The sequence below is a fragment of the Egretta garzetta genome, unplaced genomic scaffold, assembly GCF_000687185.1.
Source record: "Egretta garzetta isolate BGI_Z169 unplaced genomic scaffold, ASM68718v1 scaffold25, whole genome shotgun sequence".
NCBI lineage: Eukaryota > Metazoa > Chordata > Aves > Pelecaniformes > Ardeidae > Egretta > Egretta garzetta.
In genome coordinates this window covers 1,596,698-1,619,154 of record NW_009259800.1, presented here as the reverse complement: position 1 = coordinate 1,619,154, position 22,457 = coordinate 1,596,698, and the positions used below count along the sequence as shown (strand labels likewise).

The 22,457-nt window shown below is 42.1% G+C and overlaps 1 protein-coding gene across 1 annotated transcript in view; it reads left to right on the top strand.

Moving 5' to 3' along the window:
- GALNT9 (polypeptide N-acetylgalactosaminyltransferase 9) overlaps positions 1-22,457 on the top strand; it is a 158,393-nt gene that overhangs the window by 9,930 nt on the left and 126,006 nt on the right. Inside the window, exon 2 of the mRNA XM_009639846.2 lies at positions 21,410-21,590. Within this exon, the coding sequence (XP_009638141.1) occupies positions 21,410-21,590 (181 nt within the window). The remainder of the gene's footprint in view (positions 1-21,409; positions 21,591-22,457) is intronic.

Genomic DNA, 22,457 nt, shown 5'->3' with positions numbered 1-22,457 from the left:
ATTCAGATACTGTGAAACACAAGTACTACCTGCAGAGGTTTGCATAGGGTTGTGTCAGACTATGCAGAGATACCTGTGAGAGGTGTCCTCTGTCATAGACTTCATAGACTCATGAAGCACAGAGCTGGTCTCGGTGGGATTACCAGTGTGTTACTAGTTTTTGTTCCTGGGGACAACTCTTAAAAACTATGTCTGTGATACAGTCAGCAGTCGTGTTTAGTCAGGAATCTAAGCGGGGTACAAATCCAACACTGTTTTCTAAGCAAACCGCAGACCCTGCCACCCCCGTTCTGCTCTCAGCAGTGCAGTGTAGGGACAGTGACAGATGTTGCTGGTTGGATGGGGTAACTTGTTCAAATAGGTTTTCATGCCTGCAGCAATGATCCAAATTCCCCTTAGCTCACCCATGCACTTCATTCTGTTGAAGCTTAAATTCATCTGTGTTATTGATCCAGAAGCATCAGCACAGCCAGTAGTTATCAGCATAGTAAATCCAGTAGTAAATTTGGCCAAATTGAGGTGCTTCTGCCACAGGATGAACAGTATATTGGCTGGTTATGATGAGGTATATGTAGCAAAAAAGATGAATTCATGCTGTGTCCCTGTACTACTTTAGTGTGGTTAAGAATGGAATCCTCCTTGAAGGTTTTGGAGTGAATCCCCTTTCTAGTATAGATCTGGTGAGCTTTGTGTTTCTGCCTCTGACCCCTACTACCGGACACTTTGCTTCTGTGTTTGTGCTGTTTGGCTCCAGTCTGCATTTTGCAAAAAGAAGTACACAGCCTAGGAGGTCAGATCAGCAGCCTTATCATGGCTGTCTTGCTCCTCGTATCTGAGCAAGCTTTGCTCAGAGATTGATTTATCTGTTTCCACAACGCTGCACAGTACCATCTACCTACCTCTTCCCACATCCCATCCGTTATGTATGCAACTGGGCACAACCCCCCATGCCCCAGCTACTGCCTGTGCTCCCATGGACATAGCTCCCACATCCCTCAGCCAGCACCTGCATCGTTTAAGTCCTTTGCTTTTGACCTTTGAAATCTGCTTCTGCCTATGAGATAATTTTTGTCTCAGTTTGGCAGTGCTGGGCAAATCAGTGCCTAACTTGTGGAGTCTGAGATGCAGAACTAGGATTTTTCTCCAGATTTGGTTGAATAAGTATTTTTAGTGTGCGTATGCAATTAAATGCATATGGGTTATCTGCATCCTAGCTGAATACCAAATGACCAGTAGTGTGTTGTTTAAAAAACAAAACCAAAGCAAGGATCATATAACTTTCCCTTTCCTTTTCGTGACGAATAAGACCTCTTCTGCATTCTATAGAGCTGTGGATCTTATGTGGGCAAAGGTTTTCAGATTTCAAAGCAAGGACGGGACTTCATTACTCCTTTTTCAGCATCCTCTGTTGACTAGCCCCATCCCGCGCCTCAGCCAAAGCTTTGATCTCTCCCTGGAGGGAAAGCAGGTCCTTGCTGCAAGCATTAAGCTTGGACCCCAGATGCTAGCACCTAGGAGTTATCCTCAGTGCTTTAGAGCCCTTTGGAATGTATCAAAACCTGGAACTCATGCCAGGTCACACACAGTCTCCAATTCCTGTTTCCCACAGCCCAGACTGGCATCCTAGCCAAGGTACTGCCTACCATTCCCAAAGCAAAAGGGGCTTTGTTGCTCAGGAGCTCACGCCTTGGAAGGTATCCACCATGACAGGTGGAAGGCCCTCTCCTGCAATGCTGGAGAAGTTTGCTTCTCATTTTGTCTTTGTGGCATTTTTGGTGGGGTGATAGGGTTAATTGGTTGTTTTTCATTTGGATTCTTTATGCTGGTTTTGTATTTTATTTGGCAATGGGGCCTTACTGCCCTTTTAGAAATTGAATTTATTTTTTCTACAGCTCTCATATGCCTCAAGGATGTGAAGCTTTTGTAAATAAAAATGTATTTTTTGTTATATTAACTCATTTTCAAGCAAGTCTTGTGTTGTAGAAAAGATTGGTAGTATTCTTTCCTGTGCATACTGAACTAAAGGCAGCGATAAGACTAAAAATATCCCCAGCTGAAATAGCATTGTATAACCCAAAGGTTACTCTTCCTCGGGATTAAAATTTGCAGTTGCTTTATAGATTCCTTGTAAGGCAGATTTCTAGTCATCCAGCCATGTGTAAAATGAGGCCGCTGATAGCTGCGCAACTTTGCATCTGTAAAACACAATCCCATTGGTGACTACCACAGGCCCAAAGCTGCTGATGAAAGATGCTGATACCCGTTGTGCTGGTGTCAGCTGGCCAGAGAGGCTTACGTAGTCCTGTGCTGTGTTAGAAGCACCAAACTGGATGAGCAGGGACCGGGTACTGTTCACACCTCTAATAGGAAAAACAGATTTTGCTGCACAGAGCTGTTAATCCTAAAAGATGATGATAGATTGCAGGTGGCTCCGTGTAACAGATGGGAGTGGAGTATGAGGTAAGAGCGAGCTGATCATGTTCAAGTTATTAAACAACCTAATGCTAAGCTGCCCAACTGCTGAAATAGCTGATGCTTGCAGCTTACACAAGCACTGGTGAGTGGGTTTGGCTTGGAAAAACGGCTGGTTGAGTGGTTTAGGTGTTAGCTTGTGTTAACCTTGGGTTTGGAAACCACTTTTTTTTTTTTTGGCAGTTTTGTTACATAAATTCTGTGTCACATGGAGAATCCCCAGAATCCAGATCTGCAGATTTAGGCTTCCGACTTCCAGCACCATCACAGGGACGTGGGCAGCCAAATGCTTCACTGGAGCCTGCTTGTGCATTTTTTCCTGGTGACCAGTCTTTTCTCCCACTTTATAATGATCTTTTGCATCTCCTAGAGGTTGCAGCTCTCTCAGGACTTGAAGAACATCTTTTGTCTATTCACTGCTAGTACTGTAGGGAGTAGTGAAAGGATTTGAAGGTATTAATTAGAAATTTCCTATCTTTCTTCAATTTAATATTTGGCACCTTCACTCGCTATATCCTTCCTGGGATATCTGAACATGTCAGCACCTGCACTGAACACTTTGCTCTCAGCTATTCCAGTTTCAAATACACAAAACCAATGATCTTTGATTTTAGACTTGTGCCAGCCCGAACCTCCTCCTGAAATAGATCCATCTGGCTCAATGCATTTTCATTCAACAGAAAATTAGTTCTGGAACGGAAGTGGCTTTTATAATGCTAGGATCCCATGGGATTATTATGCAAAACTTTCGGCTTTCTGAAAGAATCAGCTTGGGACTGTTCCCATATTCACAGCCATGTTCCCATTTCAGGCCTACAAAACCCTAAGCCAGGCTGCAGAGAGCCCTCTTAGATGAGGTCAGGGAATTAAGAATTTCTTCTGTGATTCATTCTGAACCTCATCTGCCTAATAACTGGATTCTTTGTCTCCCTCTTTCTGTCACACGTTAAAAAGCTCACAAGTGAGATTTTTAAGTCTTCCTTGCACAGTGAGAGGAGTGAACAGAAGAAATGTGGAAATGGAGGAGAAATATTCATGAGAGAACAAAGACATGGCCTAACTTTGAAGCTGGGATGGTGTAGCCCAGCATGCCAATAGGCGCAGGCTGAGGGATGCAGCCCTTGGAGAAGGTGGTGAACATTGCAGAGGGCATTTTTGCATCTGTTCAGGACTTGTTATTTAGGCATCTCTCAGCCTTTAATCATACTGACAAGAAGCTGGAGCACAAACACTGCTGTCTTAGAGATACAGTAAGGGTTGTAGAAGCATGAGACCAGTGAAATACTCCGTAAAATTTTTCTTATTAAAGTTGCTTATAGTCAATAAAGTAAGCATGGGGTTAGTGAATGGGAGTCAGGGTCCCGTGCATGAGTTGTGCTAGGACTGCTCGAGCCCTAAGGAGCGGTGGAGTTCCCCATTGCAGCACAACCCACAACAGGTTATTCTGGTAAAGTCCGTAACGCAGTTTGACAATTCATGTTAACATAGATTGGTGATAACTCTTCTGGACCAGAATTTCAAGTGATGAAAGATATCTCTTACATACCCTACGTATGGCACTCTAGTAGCAAGATCAGAATCAGGCCCAAAGGACAGGGCAGCTAATGCAGGATCACCACCAATTAGACATGACTCTGCGATGTTCTGTGTGATGGTAGGCTGAGATGCACACTGTACTACCAAAAACCAAACCTGGGTATTTCTGGAGAGAAATTTATTTTAGAAGAAGTCAGTGTGAGATCTTTTGGTTTTGTTCCTGAACTGGAAGATGCCTCTAATCTGTTTGATGGGTGATATCGCATGCCTATGGCTTCTCTGTGCTAGGTATGAGTGTCTCAGCATACGGCTGTGAACCTAGAGGTTGATTATTTTCAAAAGTATTTTGACTGATACTGAACTGACAGATTCCCTGTTTAAAAAAAAAAAACAAAACAAAACAAAACTTTGATACTCTGCTGATGAGGCTGTGTGCATTTGGGATCATACCTTGCTTTATATTCCTTTCAAAGGTAGGAAAGGAAAAGCATCCCTACTATAAACAACATGAAGGACTTATTTCTTAGTAAATGCCTGGGAGAATAGGCAGAGTTGCATGCAGTGGTGAGTCCTGCTGTTGTGGTGCCTCACCTCTAAGCCTGTGCTTCTCCCTTCCTAAGGGAAGAGGTACTAATTTAGTGAGTCGGGCATTTCCACATGAATTTTCTTTAACATGGTATCTTTACGGGGAAAGTGGTTTTAAATGGGGTCACAGACATACCTCATTATTTCATTAGGAATCCCCTAATCTGTGACCAAAACCCATGCTGTTTTATCACTTAACCTGGTTCTCATCATTGCCACCAACACCTGTCTGTGTAAGCTCACAGGAACAGGAGCCGGGGGCTAAAGGAACTGCTTCAGCTCTAGCTTTTGAGAAAATATTTACAGCTGCTGAAATACAAGGCCTGGGCTTAGGGGACCTGGGCTTCATTTCCAGGTGTGCCTTCCCTTTGCTCCTTAGCTGTGGTGTCAGCTCATCTCTCCGCTCTTTTCCTTTCCCTCCCCTTATCTATGTCCTCTATTTAACTGAGGAGGTCTGAGTCCAGACTAGTCTGTGCAGTGTCTTACCTCATGATATGGTTAATCAATGTTATAAATAACTGCCAGACACCCAACAGACCTAGACATCCGGTAATTACCACAATTAAACCTAAAAATAAGTGTTTAGTTCCTTGAGCAGCAAAAGCAAGAAAGCTGACTCTGTTGTGGGTTGGCATCCCAGAGGTGAATTCTTGGGTGGTCTCTAATAGCTCCGATAGGTCTCTTGTATTTGATCTTTCACTGAACCTCTTCTCTCGGTAGGGACATTTTAATGCCACTTTCTTCCCAGATGTCGACTTTTGTGACACTTGCAGAAATGTAATTTTTGGAGACCTCTGACTGTCTGCCAAGCTTTGGCTGAAATTAGACACAGTCCTCAAAATCTAACGAGCAGAGGTGAGGGAGAGGGTGAGCGAGAGGGAAGCAGACTGATAGAGAAATACAGACAGCATGATCCCGCAAGCTGCTTTTTCTTAGCAAACCAGGTTAAAATCGTGTTGGTGACAAATGGGATTTTTACTCGTTTAAACAAAACCATGAAAATTAAGTTTTCAGCTTTTAAAGGAACCAGGCTCAGATCTTCGCAATGAATTCCTCTGCTTGCTCTGTTAATTGGCAATATGTTAATGCAAGCATTTTTCCTCTGCTTTCCTGCTTGCTTCACTTAATAACTATAGCAGCATGAAATTTCCCTGACACTACACCAGTCCTGCAGGAGAGCTTCCTTTATTTTCAGCTTCCTGAAATGGCAGACGTGGGTCCCACTAGCTTGTCGCATTGCCTTTCAGTAGGGACTGAATAACTAAATTATGCGAGGAGCAGAGAAATGATCCAGTGCTGCTCTTTGCTAGGCAGCGTGAGGCATGCCCTGCTGCTCATCTCATCAGATACCCTTCATGGCCCAGGGGGCTCAGCATTGGCTTTCACTGGTTTCCAAAATTTGGTGTCGGAAGGCTCTTTCTGCTTATGGGAAGCGTGGGTCTGACCTGAAGCGCGACGGGATGCATGTCTGCTTTGTGTCCTTGAGGAGTGATGAGTCCAAGCTGTAAGCTTAGACCTCAGTTTTCTGAAATTCAAATTCTGATTCATACCTGTCTACGCTGACGGATCATCTTCTCCTGTATAAAGGTACCTTCTATCACTGTCTTCATTTCTCTCTTTACTGTGTAATTTAACATCTCATAATGTAGTCATAAGTACAAACCTGAGACACATCAGGGGACAGGAACATTCATTCTCTTATGGAATTTCTGCATAAAGGAAAGGAAAGCTTGAAGAAAAATTGAGTCTCTGAAAGCTTGAATTTCTTTTTACATTGCCAGATAAGCACTATTGCAGTCAGTGGACTTAGGAAGGTAAATTGGAGAAGTCTGATCCACAACTTCAAAAACTTGGCCGTTGTCTTACTATATGATCTGAATTCTATAGGTGTGTGATAGCTTTAAACGTGCTCTGCAGGTGGATCAAAGCAGCGTGTTGCTACCAAATGCACCCCCCTTTGTCAAACAAAGCCTGCGTTGTCTCAAGGTGAGTTTGTCAGGGCCCAAACTAGCTGTAGGTCATGGTTTATTCATAAAAATACCAACATGCAATGAAGCCCATCTTGTTAATAAGGACTCAGGTATATAACAGTGCTGGGTTTTAAAGTGCCTGTAACAGTGGATTGTAGCTTTCCATCTCCTGGAAGTCTGAGTCAATTTATCTTTATATCACCAATAAACCAAAAAGGGCAGAAATCAAAGTAAGCAATGTTTTTATTACTGCTTTTAAATAAAACATTGTGCCAATATTTTTTCCCTAACATTACATCTTTATTTTCTCAAATATACTGACAATTTTATTTATCCTCATTTCTCCTTTCTTTTGCAAAACTCTCTCATCCTTTGATTTACTTCCTCCAGAGAATATTGTACCTAATTCTTTTTATTTTTCTCTGATAAATCCCTGATTAATTGTATGTTATAAGCTATCCGTGTGACATTGTGTCTTTCATTTCTAAATAGGATTTCTTTTATGAATTTCAAGAGGGAACACTTTTCTCTCTAGAGCCAAAACCAAATCCAGGCTCAACATTTCCTTAAACAATAGCAAGGCACTTCAAACCCAAGTATGATTCTCAGCGCTGTGGACTAATTCTCCTCCTCCTCTGTGAGCAGGAGAGAATCAGACCTTCAGTTGTGGCGCATCCTCAGTAGATCTGCTATAAATGTGGCTGCCAATTTAGCTCACCAATTAGGACTCTCTGCACAGTAACTTTCTTCAACCACTGCAGGTTCAAAACTCCCCTAAATTGTTGATGTGTAAGCATTTGGATTCAGATGCCTGATTCTGGGGCTGTATTTTTGCTGTTTCAAATGTGTCCTGGATTTGGTTTTGAACTGACTTGTCCTGCTGGTAGAAAATTAAATCATATGCGTATTAAGAGGCTGATGGAAGGAGGCATGCAGCCTGGCATTGACAAGCCAGGCACAGCTGTAGTGTATGTTGACATGAGATATGAAAATAAAGCAAAGGGAGGAAAGAGGAGGAAAAGCAGAGATGCACGTTCGATCTCAGCCCAAATTTCCAAGCCAAACTCCCTGAGAGGTGTCAAAGATGTGCCTGAAAAAGAAGCACACAAACACAGTTCAAGAAAAATACACATATCTACAGATGTAAAATAGGCAGTCTGTCAGGAAAATGAGTATGTTTTGAAGCCAGCCATCAATATTGCTGTGTAACGATGCAAAAGAAAACTATGTCACCTTTAAAGAGCCCATAAGGCAACATCACACTGAAAGGAAAACGGAGGAATCAAGGCGCTCTCTGGCTTCTGTCAAAACCGATATCCAAATTAACTGTTTTTCAAGTGTGGGCCCGTGAAGAGATCTGGTGGAAGTATTGGATATCTCATGTCCTCAGTGGCAGCTGATCTCTTCTACCATCTATCCCCACGGAGAAATGCCTGGTGATAAGACTGAGAGGCAGCAGACAGAGAACCAGCACTGTGCTGACAAAACTGGGGACCTTTTCAGGGCATTTGATTCTCTCGTGGCCAACACGGACACTGGACGGTGGCTCTTGGAGCTTGGAAAGGAGAGCGGTGGACACAGCCAGCAGGGCTGCAGGTGTTCCGTCGTCTCTTTATTGTAGTTGCGTTGCCAGACGTGGACTCGGTGACTAATTTCACAGCTGTGGAAAATAGAGATCCTGCTTTCAAGCATGATGTGTGGTTTTGAGTTCCAGCAGCTACTATGGCTGGGTTCATGCTGTCATCCTCTGCTGTGTAAAATGGGTTGAACAACCAGGACCTTTTCAGTCATACAAATGGCAAGTGGTGTATGCAACTTTGTTATTGGGAAAGCTGCCTGTGTGATTATGTTAGTTTAATTTGATAGCAGACTGTTTAGGTAAATGAGCAGGGAGGCATATGAATGTCTGCAAATAATGTGGAGCATGACTGCAAAATGATGCTGCGGGAGAAGGGCTTGTCTGGCCCTTGTCAAGAGCTCACCAAACCCCCTTGAGCAGGCAGAGAAGAGTCTTGCTTAGTCTTGGACACAGTCCCTCTGAGACACAGTCCCAAGGGTGACTGACTGAAACCTGGGATGAAAGGAAAAAATTTGGCAGGCTTGGCAACGTTGGATGTGATACAGCCTTTGGTTAGTTTAGACTTTAATATCAGCACAGTAGAGTCTAGAGGAGTATAAGACTGCATAGGACCTGAAGTTAGGTAGATATGCTTTTTTTAGATTCCTTGTATTTAAAGATGATTTCTTCCTTATGGAACCTAACGCTGTGGCATTTACTGCTGTAGTTGAGCTGGTCTGAGAATAGAGCAGTCAGGAATTTCTCATCCAGAATTGCGTCAGAAATCAAAGGCATATTTTTAATGGTTAGAGATGTGTGGTCAGCTCTGTAGGTGCAAGAAACTGTCATTGTATCCAACAGCATCTTTTCAGCTCTGGGCTCTGTCCTGCCAGACCTTGGGTCGGAACTCCCTCCCTGCAACGGTCTGCTGCTGCCATTCCCTAGCTCTGATTCACACAAGCAAACTCTCAGTGTTTTTCAAGAGTTCTTTTCCTCATTTACGAAATGCAAGCCCTTTAACTTGGCTTGGAACAGCTTGTTCCTGAATCTAATTAAACAGCCCCAAAGTTTTAGCTCTTGCACCTTGGAGCTTTTCAAGGAGAAATCCTTTTCCCTTTCTCTAGAATAGCTCTGTTATCATTTTAATGGTCACTTTCCCCAGGAGTTCTCACCTCTGTTTCCCTGGAAAAATTAAAGAAAATCTAATATACTGATACTGATGATCCTTTTCATGTGAGTCAGTGGCACTATGACCATGACAGTACCAGAGAATTCTTTACTGCAGGAGGCCACTGAATCCAGTATTAGCAACTGGGCTTTTAAAGGGCACTGGGTAGTTTTAAACCCTATTTCTACCTGTCTGAGTTAAGATAATGAGGGTAACCTAATATTATGCTTCAGGGCTTTAGTTACCTGCCTATGGGGTTCAGAAGGGAAATCTGCTTCCAGGGACTGTGCAGAGTTTAATTGGCCAAGTGCTTTCTGATTTGGGTTTTATTTCCTCTGAAGCCTCAGGTATTGGCTACTGCCAGAGGCCAGAGACCAAACTGATGACACTTGGATTTTTGCCTCCTTTTAACATCAGTGGGCTGTCGGGCAGTTACACCACCGTTTCAGCTCCCCCTCTCCCAACTCCAGATTTATACCATCACCAGAGGAGGAGTTTTCTGGCTTGCCTCCAGAGCCCTGAAGAGAAACCAGCGCAAGCCACAAGTCAGCTGGGATTTTAAAACTTCTAGAAGAATCTTGCATCTGTTATTTATTTAAAGAAAGCAAACCGATCTTTCTCTGTGAATGATCATTTTGATCATTAAAATTTAAAAAAAAATCCGAATCGTACATATATGATTTAGAAATTGTGCATATGGGGTAGGTTCTTTTTTCGTCACTCAAAATTTAACTTCAAAAATATATCACATAGATGTCCCCCGTTTAAGGATTCCTGCTCTTTAGGAAATTTTGCTTCTATCAAGGCTCTGACAAAACTCTGGCACCTCTCTTATTATCTATAGTCTTGGGATCAGTGTTCTACCTCACAAATGGGGTTTTATCTTCATCTCCAGCGGTCCGTGTAGCTCCTATTTCTTGGTCCTTCCAGTCGTCAATCTGTTTATCTCCTCCTGAATTATCTGTTGTAATTAGAATACATTTTCTCATCTCAAGGGGAAACCAGCTCCAAATGAGTATTCTATAAAAGCAATTACTTTTGATATTAGATATCTGTACATAAAACCACAGTATTTCTTCCAATTAAAAAGCACTAATGAATTTTGTGTCTAGAGAGGGAGTAGTCTATGCAATGCTACTGCTTCTGCTAAGCCAATGAACAAAATATTAGGCCTATAAGAGGGCTGACGAAGCCAGCAGTGGCATGTGTGAAACACCTTTGAACAGCAGGTCAGGGAGACAGAATGGCCCTGCAAGGGCGTATGTTCCTTTTTTTCCTCCAACAGGTCTATCGTGTGCGTTGGTGGACTTGGTCATTCTCCACATGTGCCAAGACGATTAACACAGTTTTTCCTACCACATTTGTCTCCTGGCCCTCCATTATGCATTTTTCTTTGTATTTCCTCAGGTATTGCCTCTCATCTTCCCCAAAGACTTAAGTCACGCACTAGGAATCTTGCATTTGGCATGGAACAGCTTTGCCAGAGATCTCCATGTGGACTCCTTCCCTCAATAGACGGAGGAGGAGTTGTGCTGAGCCTTCGCAGCAGGAAACCTGTCTTACATGTACCAGAACTGCCATCTTTCATCATCTCAAAATAACCTGAATGAGTAGGGAGCTTTTATTACAAGTTTTTCTACAAAAGGAATCATTTGAGAAACATCTTGATCGTTATTTTGGAGAAGAATATAAATCCTGGCCCTACGTTACTGTCCCATAGGAATTGTCTCCTTTTCATCCCCAAGCAGCCATCTGTGCATGGGGGCACATTGGGATAGAATCTGTTCAGTGGGGTAGAAAAGAAGATCCTCCAGTGGGCTATGAAACAACATGTTTTCTTGCTGTTATGACAAGGATGAAATCCACAGGCCACTGTTGCACTGCAGCCTCTGCCTCTCTTACTGACCCATGTTGTCTTGTTGTCTTCTTCCCTGATAATCTTTCTGCATCTCTTTCTTGTCTTCAACAATGGTAGTGAGCCTTTTTGGGTAGGAACCGTCTTTCTGGGCTCATGTAGCATCTGCTACAACGATGTCCTGAATCTGCATGTTATGAAAACACTAAGAAAAAAACATAAAAACTGTTCTGGCCAAATCCTGTCCTGGCAGGACTTACTATAAAGGGTTTAAGGATTAATACATCAATATGGCAGGGGCAGAGTGTGTAGGATGGAATAAGGGTCAGCTTCCAGCCCAGATGCTGATAGCAGCCCTGGGCATTTTTATGGCATTTTCCTTCTAATGTACTTTGAGCACTTGACAGATATTCATAGGCTGTGCCTCAGAGTGTGCTCTGCAACCAGGAACTGTCCCCGTTTTAAAAAAGAAGAAGAAACCTAGGGCGAAGCACATAAGGCGATTGGATATTAGTTTTCTTGCCAGATAAGTTGTCCTAATCTACATAATTTCCAAGGCTGCTGGTTCTGCACTCTCTCTGCCTGACCAGCTTCTGTGGGCAGCAAAGGAACAGCCCTCCTACAGGCAGAGCTGCAAAATCACTTCATCCCCTCACTGCTGTTCAGCAGTCTTCTCACACATAAATGTCTTACAGGATTGTCAGTCATCCGTGGATGAAGATTGAGAAACACTATCTCAGAGATATGAACAGAGAGAAGGTCTGGAAATGAGGTCAAGGTAGAAAAACCACAGCACCACCTAGTTTCTAGAGCCACAAAGTTGCACATTAAGTGCTTCAGCTTTACAAGTTATTGTACTTTTTTTCCTTTTCAAACCACCAGCCAAAGGATACTGTTAGACTTCTCTGTGGTATATCTTCAGAGATACTTGGAGCTGATACTGGATACTATGGGACATAAATATTTCAAGCAAGGATGCAGCAAATTTGTTATAACTATAAAAACTAGGACTCTATTCTGGATTTCAGATAAATGGAAGTGCTAGAGTCATTTAAATTGGATGGGGGTTTTTTTGTTGCTCTCCTCTATTCAGAGACTTGGAGCCTGTGTCCCCGTGGAGTGTGATTTGGTGAGTGTTTCTGTATGTAAAACCAAATCTCATCTACATACAGCATTCCTTCTAGCTCAGAAAGCAAGCACCTTTGATATGGACAAAATTCAGATCAGTTCCCTGGGCAGCAAATCTTATATATTATGTAGGCTTACTGCAGGGTGGTGGCAGGAGAAACTGGGTTGGGATATGCAGAAATGAAGGGCCAGGCTCTGTTTAACATTTAGATTGAATTATGAACCAGACACTACTGACTCCTCATGCTGCATACTACTGTTTGCAAAGTTGCCTGAAATAGTGTCAAATAGTGAAGTAGTTTCAAATAAGATTTTTTTTCTGGACATTGTTGATCCTTGTGCTTGCAACTGCAAAAGACTTTTACTTTTCCACATTTAATTTTGGTGCACTGCGCTGCTAATGCATTCAGCAAATCTATGCCTGTGGGAAAAAACATTTTTTTATATTCTCTAATGCAATAATCGCAGAAAACCACTCTTTAGCTATGGTCATTTCTTCATTAACCATAGTTTGCACAGTATTTACAGGAGGCAATGAAGGAGGCAGATACCTGGTTGTGGCAAATTTTTGCATGGGCTCCTTTTGCAAAAATGAAGCATGCAGCATGAGAGAGGGAGGAAAAAGAAAGCACAGGCTGTGAAACTTGCTCAGCATTTTGGAAGTCAGGGTGGTATCATAGGATGGAAAAGGGAGAAATACCATTCTACATGTGATGCCATGTGATCCCACTCCACGGCATAAGCTCCTGCTGACATCACAGGGAATCACAGGACAGAAGATGCTTCAGCTTTTGCCAGAGTAGGCCAGGGTTAGCAACTGAGGGAGGCTGCTTTTTAATTCCCAAATTAACCACAACAGGACAAGGATTCAGGTAGTCACTGGTTTTGATTTCTGGTTCCACCACCGTACTTTGTGCCATCCTGGGATGCTCCTTAACCTTTCAGCTCATTTCTGCCCAAAGGTGGGTAGAATGACTCCTTCCATCCCCAAGGGGCATTAGGAGTCCAAACCTCACTGGTGTTTGGGGGGGCACTGCAACATTTCAGTGGCGGTTGCCAAAGAGCTCCAGGTGCCCTAACTTTCTGTACAGTGGGGGCTGCTTTGTATGCAGTAGCCCAGTGAAAGGACATGTGGACCATTACAAGCTAGCGCAAAAACGTTATCCTGGAGCACCTCAATGACTAAAGTATCCAGGGTAGAAGGGTTTTGTTTATTTGAAAGAGAGATCTTTTTCTAATACTGGATTTCGAGCCCCAAATCCACTTCTTTTGGAAGGTAGGAAATAACTCGTGTGCTTTTTATCCAGAAATTTCAAAATGTTTTGTAGAGTGAGTTACTGCTGCCATTTTGTAGCTTCTGCATTTCCTTTCTTTGTCAAACTATCTGCCTGGCAGTAGTCATCAGCTCAATTTGGAATTGAGGCAAAACTCGTGGCACTTTTTCTCTTGGCTGTAACAACTGTGCCCCATAGGGGCTTGCGTAGCCTGCCCAGGATGTCTCCTCTAGCACCCAGTCTGGGCAGTGCACTGAACTGAGCAGCCGAGCAGAGCATCCCTGGGCTGTGCTAGGTCTATAGGAGAGGCAAGGCACTGTTTATACCGTCAAGACTCTCTCTGATGTAAACACGTTGTTTTAGAAAACTTGTTTCTCTTAGTTATTTTTAGAGACCACTAAAATGGAACTATAAACAGCAGGACAACTGGTGAGTGGAGACCTTTTGCTTAGCGTTGAACAGCTCACTCGTGTTGCTCTTTCTTCCTCCTCCTCCTCCAACCAGCTGCTTCCCTTCTGCATCTGCTTCACCCTAACATGCACCGTTACCTCCTGAAGGAGGAAGACCAAATTTTCCTCCCATGCCTACAGATATGCCAGTCAGTGAGGCTGTAACCTTCCTCTGAATTTCTAGTTGCAACAGAACAAGATTACAAAATTGGCACAACATTCAAGACAGAAACATTAGGGCTGATTCATGAGATGCAACTAATTTATACCTGCTTCCAAAAGGGTGGGTTTGTATAGAACTAGCTTAAAAAAGTGCCCTAAGCTGAGTCTTGTTTTAGCTATGTTACTGAACCTATTCTAGAGTCTATGAACCTTCATCTTTTGTTTCAAAAAATCTAATTGGCAGTGCTAAAAGTCAGGTTTGTTGATCTATGTAGAGCTGCTGTTGCCCCTGAATTTTTTTTTTTCTTGCTTAAACTAGGATCTAAAGTTTTTTATTGCCTTACAAGTTATGCAGGGATGTTTTCAACTGAGGAAAAGGAAGGAAACAACTGTTTTGCTGCTGAGGTTTACGTTTCTTGTTTAAAAGAGAGAAGTGTTTCAGGGGTCGTGGGTAAAACTGCTGGGTCACAATGTTTTAGTCCCTCCTTTTCAGGTGCTAGGAACCAGAATACTTTTGTGTAGTTATTCAAGAGTGCAAATGGTTGAAGTGCAGATAAAGCTCAGAAGTTTGGCTTTGGAGGCCTTCTCAGCCTGAGACTGAGGCAGGTCAGCCAGGCTATTTCGGAGATTTTGTAGCAGTTATGTCAGTACTTACCAAATCTGGTGGCATTGGTGATGGAGCCAGCCTTGTGGTTGTGCCCAGCATCCCTGGTACCTCCTGGGCAGGGTTTCTATGAAAGAGGGATGAGGTGTAGGAGCAGAGCCACAGCTGGGGTGGCCTTGCCAGAAGTGGCAGAACAGGAAGAGGCTAGGACCAGACCTGTGCTATGGTGAATGTGGGCGTATAATTATTCTCAATTGCTTATTTTTGTTTTGAATTGGCAAAAGGTTAATTATGTCTAAGAACTTTGGCTGAACCTGATTTACAGCTGCCTGTAATTGTGTTGCAAATAATAAAAAAAGACACTAAAATAATCACAGATGTAGTTTGATCTCGCTTTTGCCACAGTTCCTCACATAAATCTCTTCAGTAATTTTTCCATTGTGACAGGGTTTATGGTGTAAAATAGAAGGTCTCTTTTCTTCCTAGAAAATGATACATCCTGCAGAGTAATTAATTTGGTTAAGAAACTGAGACTGGTCATTCTGCTCACCATTCTCCTTTCTTACACAGAAATCTGTGCAGTGAGAGCAATAAATTTGAAATCAGTGACAGCCACTAATTATTTGTGACCTTGCTGTCATCTGTGGTGTTGAACTGGGTATGACTGATCCCAGCCTATGGGCCGCAGATCTTTGTAATCCAAAAATTTTAAGATAAAACAGCTTTAAAAATAGGAGCTCACTGGGCATTGCCACTGTTGTTCCCTCTCTTCATTCTCTGCCCATCGCCATTTCAGAGCCGGCAGATCTGAAACTCTGCATCAACTTTAAAAGAAGAAAACAGAAAAGTGCTCTCATCTGATCTGCCTTGGTTAAAACCCAGATATACGCTGGAAGTTGAACCAGAAGCACTTCTCCATCTGTCTTTTTTAGGTTTTATACTGCTCCCATCACTGTAGGACCTGAACACCCAGCATTTAAAATCAATAGCAATTGTGTCTCTGCTGAGCAGCAGTATTTCCAGAAATGTACCCCTTTCCCTGTTGATCCGGTAGGTGAGACCCATGGGACTGAATTCCCCTATGGGCTACCCCAGGGTTTTCATTGAACAGAAAATGTCCAAGACATAAAGCACGAATAACTTGTTCTTTGCTGACTTCTTGTCTTTGGCAGCCCATCTACGCATCCTGGAGGAGCACTGCTGTAGAGTATTCTGCTCCTCCAGGTTCTCCCAGGAGTTTTTCCCATGTTCGGCATGCTGGAAGGCCTCTGAGGAGCTGATTTTTCTCAGTGGTCCTAGGCTGTGGGGCACCGCTTGGATGAGGGCCCAGAGGATGTGCTGGAAGGTGTGTCACCTTCACCTCAGCCAAATCTGAGGATGCTGTCTCCCATCTCTTGCCTCCCAATCCCATCTCTTAAGACCAATGTTTTTTTGAGGAGATGCTGTTGAACTGGCAACCCTTTTCTGTTTTTTCACAAAAGGCTGACCAGGGCAGATAACTCTGGATTTGGGGGTTAGCAACTTGTGATCTTGACTTAGGTAATTGTGGGGCAAAGCACCCTGTTGAGGAGATGAAAAATGCTATGCAACCATTCTTATGTGCGCAACAGTTGTATTGTGTCTAGCTAACCAAACAAACATTGAAGAACATTGCCTGTAATTTCTGAATTTAACACACACACACAAACATATATATAAAATATAGTATAGTTGTTGTTCCTAAGAACTTCTAGAGACACTTTAGTGTTTTTCTTGTACAATGGAGCAATGTGATATCATCTATTTAATTGCTGCTGTATATTGGTCAATGTTACTGCATTGCTACAATAACTGTCAGTCAGACTAGATGACAATTTGGGTAATGAACTTGGAAAAAAACTCACACCAATATGTTCTGAGAAAGTCAGACATATGATGACTCTTTCCTAGAACAGGATCAGATTATCAGCACACAGAGCTAGAATAGGAAAAAGGTATATGAAATAATTATCGTTATCCATGGTTTAGAAGGCTCTCTAACTAATTCTCTCCTAAGAAAAATAACAAAACAAATGTTTGATGCTTCCTGCGGGTTGAAAGTTTCATTCCCCCATTACTTGTGCCATAAAGATGCAAGTGTTTTGTTCTGTAAACTGCAAGAGCATATAGCATAAAGTTTTCAACTACTGGAATTAAATTATTGCTTAAAGTCAAACGAGCATGCCATGTCTTAGAGTGCCTTTCATCAAAGCAGGTCAGTTAACTTTAATGAAGTCGTCTTCAATTTGCTTTGATGTAACATCAGAACTCAGCCCAGATGATTCCAAATGATCAGCAAATAAATTTCCACGTTGCAGTCTTTCAGGGACATAGCCTTTATGAAGTGTCTAGTTTTCCGCATTCTTTAACTCTTAAAATGCTGAATTTGACTCCCTTTTCATAAGGCTTGCTGGTGCTTTTTTTTTGAGGGAACTGCTAACTTTTCTCTGAAACTGAGCCCCCCTTTACGATGCCATATATTGGGCAAGTAAAGCAGAGGCATGCAGCATCACTTCTTGCTATTAGTGGCTTTTAAGTCTAAGACTGTATCATGCAGGAAGATCAGGCTGTGGTTTTCCTTTTGGGAAGGGAGAGATTTAGAGTCTCAGACATACAATTTCTATAATTACTTGAGCAAGGACTAGTTGTCAGCCAGGGATAACAACATTAGGCCCTTCTGTTCTAATTTGTCCAGAGGAAGTAATATTTAATACTGAAGCTAGTCAAAGTGCCAAATAGCCTTTCATCCTAAATTGGAACAAAAGGGACAAATGTTACAATTTCCTTCAAAACGAAGCTACATAAAATATTTTCAGAAATATTTAATGTGTATTGAAGTGCTTCGCTTAGGTAAAAGGATTTCTACTGTTTGAAATCATTAACCACAACACAACTCTTGGAGAGTTTTAGTCCCGTTTCAACAGAAACTATGACTGTCCTCCACTTTTCTTACAGAAAACTGTTTCATTAGAAAATCCAAATAGTCCTTCTTAAATACCCCAAATATCACAATATCACATTTTTTGCTTACAGCTTCCTCCTTTGCATGACCCAGTTGGAGACATAATTATATCAATTCCTAATCGTGAGCCTTCCTTGTGCTAGTTTCTCCATCTCCTGGCAGAATGCAGCAGTATAATACCAGCTGCAGGTTGATCACTGATGCTAACCCAGATGCTTTATGATGATGGCTGCAAGCAAGGATGGAAGGTTCTCAGATGTTTTTGAACCAGTTTTAGTGGAAGAAAGATTCATGAGGTACATTTCTATAAAGAAATGTGAGCAATAAAGAAGAGTGGTTTGTGATGTATGAAGTAAGTTTGTTCAGTTTTTAGGGACAAGAATACTGTTTTTCCAGAGATCGTGTTGGACTAATCTTAATCATTCAGAGTAGGAACAATTGGTGTGTTTGTATATTAATAGCTATCTGTAGGTATCATAATATTTGTAATAATTAAGATAGAACCAGTTAGGACTGCCCTAGAGAATGGCAATCAGTGTCCTAAGTTATCCCTACTCAGCACACTCAGTTTTGCCTCTTAGTAAGCAGCAATCCAATGCAGCGCTATGATTTGGATTTGTCTCTGAGTGAGTTGCTCCCAGCGTAAGTTAGCAGGAAATTTTGACTCGTGAGCTAGCTCCTACGGGCCAGAAGTCTGGACAGCAGAGGCAAAACTCTATTTTTCCATTTAGCTGAAAATGCAGCTGGGCAGACATACATGTGGCCAGCCTAAGATCACAGGAAAGACTCTTACCCCCCCTCTACTTCTGCATAGCTGAGACAAGCACGGAAAAACTTTCTAAATGCTTCTGCACATACCTGAAGACAGTTTCATGAATTCAAAAATAGTGAGAGACATGAATGCAAACTATATGGGTATTTGAAATAATTACAGTAATCATTGGAAACCTTGAGCTTACGTTTCTGCAGTTGTTGCATTAGGTCCAAGTTCTCTAGGAATTAGTGGCTTGTGCTGGTAGCTCCTTGTGGTTTGTGTTTTTTTTTATGGTTGGTTTGGGGTTTTTTTAGCAGAAACGTGATGATCAGGAATAGGCACTCTGCCATCCTGCTGGGGCTCAACTCAATCCAGCTGAACTGTTTTCTTGCATTTTTCTTGTACATTTTGAGATAGGACAAGAGCACTTTCCTATTTGTCTTCTGGGTTAGTTCCATACCTTACTAGAGGAAAATGTGTTTGGGCGAAGACGACAGCATAGCTGGCCTGGGGGGAAGAGTAGTCATTAAATAGTAGTAGGGCTCTGTTTTGCGTTGCCAAATGCTGGTACATCAAAGGTGGTCCAAGATCCTAGTCCGGCAGTGTGACTGACTGAAGAAGAGAGTTGTCTACCAATACCACGTTCCCTTGCCTTGAGCATACCTTTCATTTTTCCTAGAATTTTGTTTCACTTAGAACTTTGAAGAAGTTCATTATTGATTAAGCACCAGAATCAATCCCAGGAGCTCAGTACTTTGGTCTTTTCTCTCCGAGTCCCAGTAATACAATACCCTAGAAAAAGATGCTGGTTTGAAGCTTCATCTTTCTACTTGCCCCTCAGGGGTGCGTGGTCTGTGGTGTTTCTGGTCGTGCCTCTGTTCCTTCTCCCTTGCTAGTGAGACCTGGAACTCACCCTCCCCACACATCTATAACGAGACCACGGCTGCACAAGCCTCTTGTTTTTCCCTTCTTTTCAACAACTCACTCGGCTTGAATGCTTGGAGCTGTCTGAATTTTTCAAAAGCTTGGCCATGCCAAGAGTTTTTTTTCTGTAGGGCATCCTTTTTTCTTCTCCTGCCCTCCCTCCTCCTGCTAAGACCCATGATTCACCCTGAGACAGTTGAGCATTTCAGTGAATGATGATGAGGAACGTGAAGAAGACATCAAAGACACAAACACAAGCAAGGTCTGTCCTGACTTGGGATCACTGGTTGCAATATGAGGTATGTATTTTTGTAGGCAATGTCTGAAATTCAGTACCAAAATTCCCAAGTACTACAGACACTCAGTCCTTTTACTTTCAGGCAGACTATTTGTAGAGTTGCACTTAACCTTAGCACAGGATTCTCTCAGAAGTACCTACAGTAGAAAATGCTAACTTTACTCTTTCAGACCACGAACAAATCACTGTCCCTCTGTTCTGTCCTGAGCTGATGATGGAGCTATAACAAGAGAGGACAGTGCTAGCAATGAGGTGCAAGAGAAATTCCTTCATGAGGGACTAACCTGTCCCAGACCTTGTTGTGACTTGGAGAAGCCAGTCCCAGCTTTGTACTGCCTTGCGTGCCTGTTACTAGGAAATGTTGACAGTTTTTCTTTCTCTTTAATTGTTTAGCTGAAATAATGACGTTTTCCTCTCAAAAAATTCTTAATTTGCAAAATGTTGAGCAGGTCAAACTCTAATTGTTTTGCTCTGCGTTGTAAATGATTTGCAGGATATTTGCACATTTCTGTATGGTATCCCCAAGACTATTATAAATAACTTTTTTGCTTATAATTACTTGTTGATAGTGAGCATTTTGGAAAGGAAAGCTTTGACATTAAACACAGGCTATTTGAGGAGCTTATTTATGAGAATTCAGCACCAAGTTAAATGCCTGTTGCTATGGAAGGGGTTCTGGGTTCTTGGCGATGTGACCATATGGGCATTATTTATGTTGGTTTAATTTTGGTTTACATGTATTTTTGAGTTGACTGGTAATACACCAGTGAACAAAACCTATGCATGCATTGTTGACTGGCTAATATCTCAGCACTAACCAAGCGTGGCTAACCATTTTAGCTCACGTGTGTCCAAACTTCCTGATCTTATAAGTTTGTATAGAGCTGAGTATCTTACATAATATATATATTTCATTCATGAGGACAGAGGAAATCTGGAGTAATTCCCAGGTGAGAGATGGTGTCAGCTCCCTAATAGTTTTAGCACATCTTGGTGGGAACAGGCTGGGCAAGGTGTGTAGTTGAGTCCAGATGATCCATCTATCGACTCCCATAGTGAAATCAGATTTACCCTGTATTTCCCACCCAGCAGCAGATGGTAACCAGTCGCGTAGCTGTATTCCCAGCATGGGAACCAAATCTGAACCGTTCAAGAGCTGCAGGTGGTCTTAGAGTCACAGAGTTGATGCCTCAGCTTCAACACTTCTTCCAGAAGTGCCATTAACATGGAGTTAAACTGGCAGATCTACATGTGCTAGAAATTCAACATATCTCCCTTAAGGTGGATGGAGCTATAATGGGCTATACTGGGAAAGGGCCTGGCCTCCAGTTCTTATGAGGAAAATTTATCTTAATTATCTTAAGGATAAGTAGGCATTTTGGAATGTTGGGAAACAAGATTCCTGTTTCCAGGGATTTATACCAGAAAAAGGAGAAATTGTGAAAGCTGCTATTCCATTCTGTATAGTTTTCTCATTAATAATTATGCACCAATACTACAAGATGTGTTGATATAGACTCTGGTTTGAAAAGCTGAGGATAATTTCCATAGAGCCATGAGGGTTTCAGAGCTGAGTTTCATGGGAGTTTAGATTTTGTTTATCTAAAAATAATCTGTGGTCACAGAAGAGGTTAGATCCATTTCCTTTATATTAATAATTTGATTTTTTTGTTTGTTTTTTTTTTCATCTAGGTCTGGCAAAGCCCATGGGATTAGTTGAAGGTCCAGGAGGCTTGGGCCAGGGGGGAATGGCTGCTACCCTGAGAGATGATAGCCATGAATCAGAGACTAAGTATGAAGAATACGGTTACAATGCCCAGCTCAGTGACAGGATATCACTGGACAGGTCCATCCCTGACTACAGACCAAAAAAGTAAGTTGAATTCCACATTACTATTAAGAGTAAGTGATTGATTGTTGTTGTGCTGACCCATTGTGGCATCCTCTTCACGTCCCTTCCTGGTCAGAGTATGACAGCAGGTAGTCATACATATACCCCTGAGTTTTTTGAAAATTAAAAAGACTGACTGCCATCTCAAGCATGAAGTACCATGTTAAATGCATAGCTAATTCTGTGAGTAATGCAATAATATGCACGTTCAAGGCCTCAGATTAAAAACCACATCAGGATATTGGTGCTTATTAGGTTTGGTTCACTCAGAAAAAGCCAGGTAGTGCCAGCTGAGCCCGCTATCAGAGGTGGGAGCCTTAGTCTGTGCTTCTTGCAGTCACATGTAATGGAAGGTGGGGCAGTGACAACAAACACTTTGTAGACACTAGTCACTTAAAAAACCCCATCAAATCAACTGCCTTTTCTTTAATTGCATTAGATGCTCTTAGAATTGTTTAATCGGGGTTTACAATGTGCTGAAACATGGACTAAGTGTAATCCATCGGGGTCCTATAATTACAATAAGATCTCTTTTGTCTTTGGAATGTGTGTTTATTTTTATTCTAGTGTTATAGTCTCCACATGCCCGTGCTGTGTTTGACATTGCAATTATATGTTTACTATTTGTACTGATTTATTATATTTTGTATTAAATATCTTTCAAATCTTTCATCTTTATGGAGTTATGTATCTTCCAGATGAGACATCCACACTGTCATCCCATGAATGACAATCAGTAATGTCTTAATGCAGAGGAGATCAGCAGCAATGCCTAGTTACTCTCCAGAGATAGAATTGAAAAGAATACTTAATTAATTTCTAATAATAATCTTCTGTTTTAAAAGACCC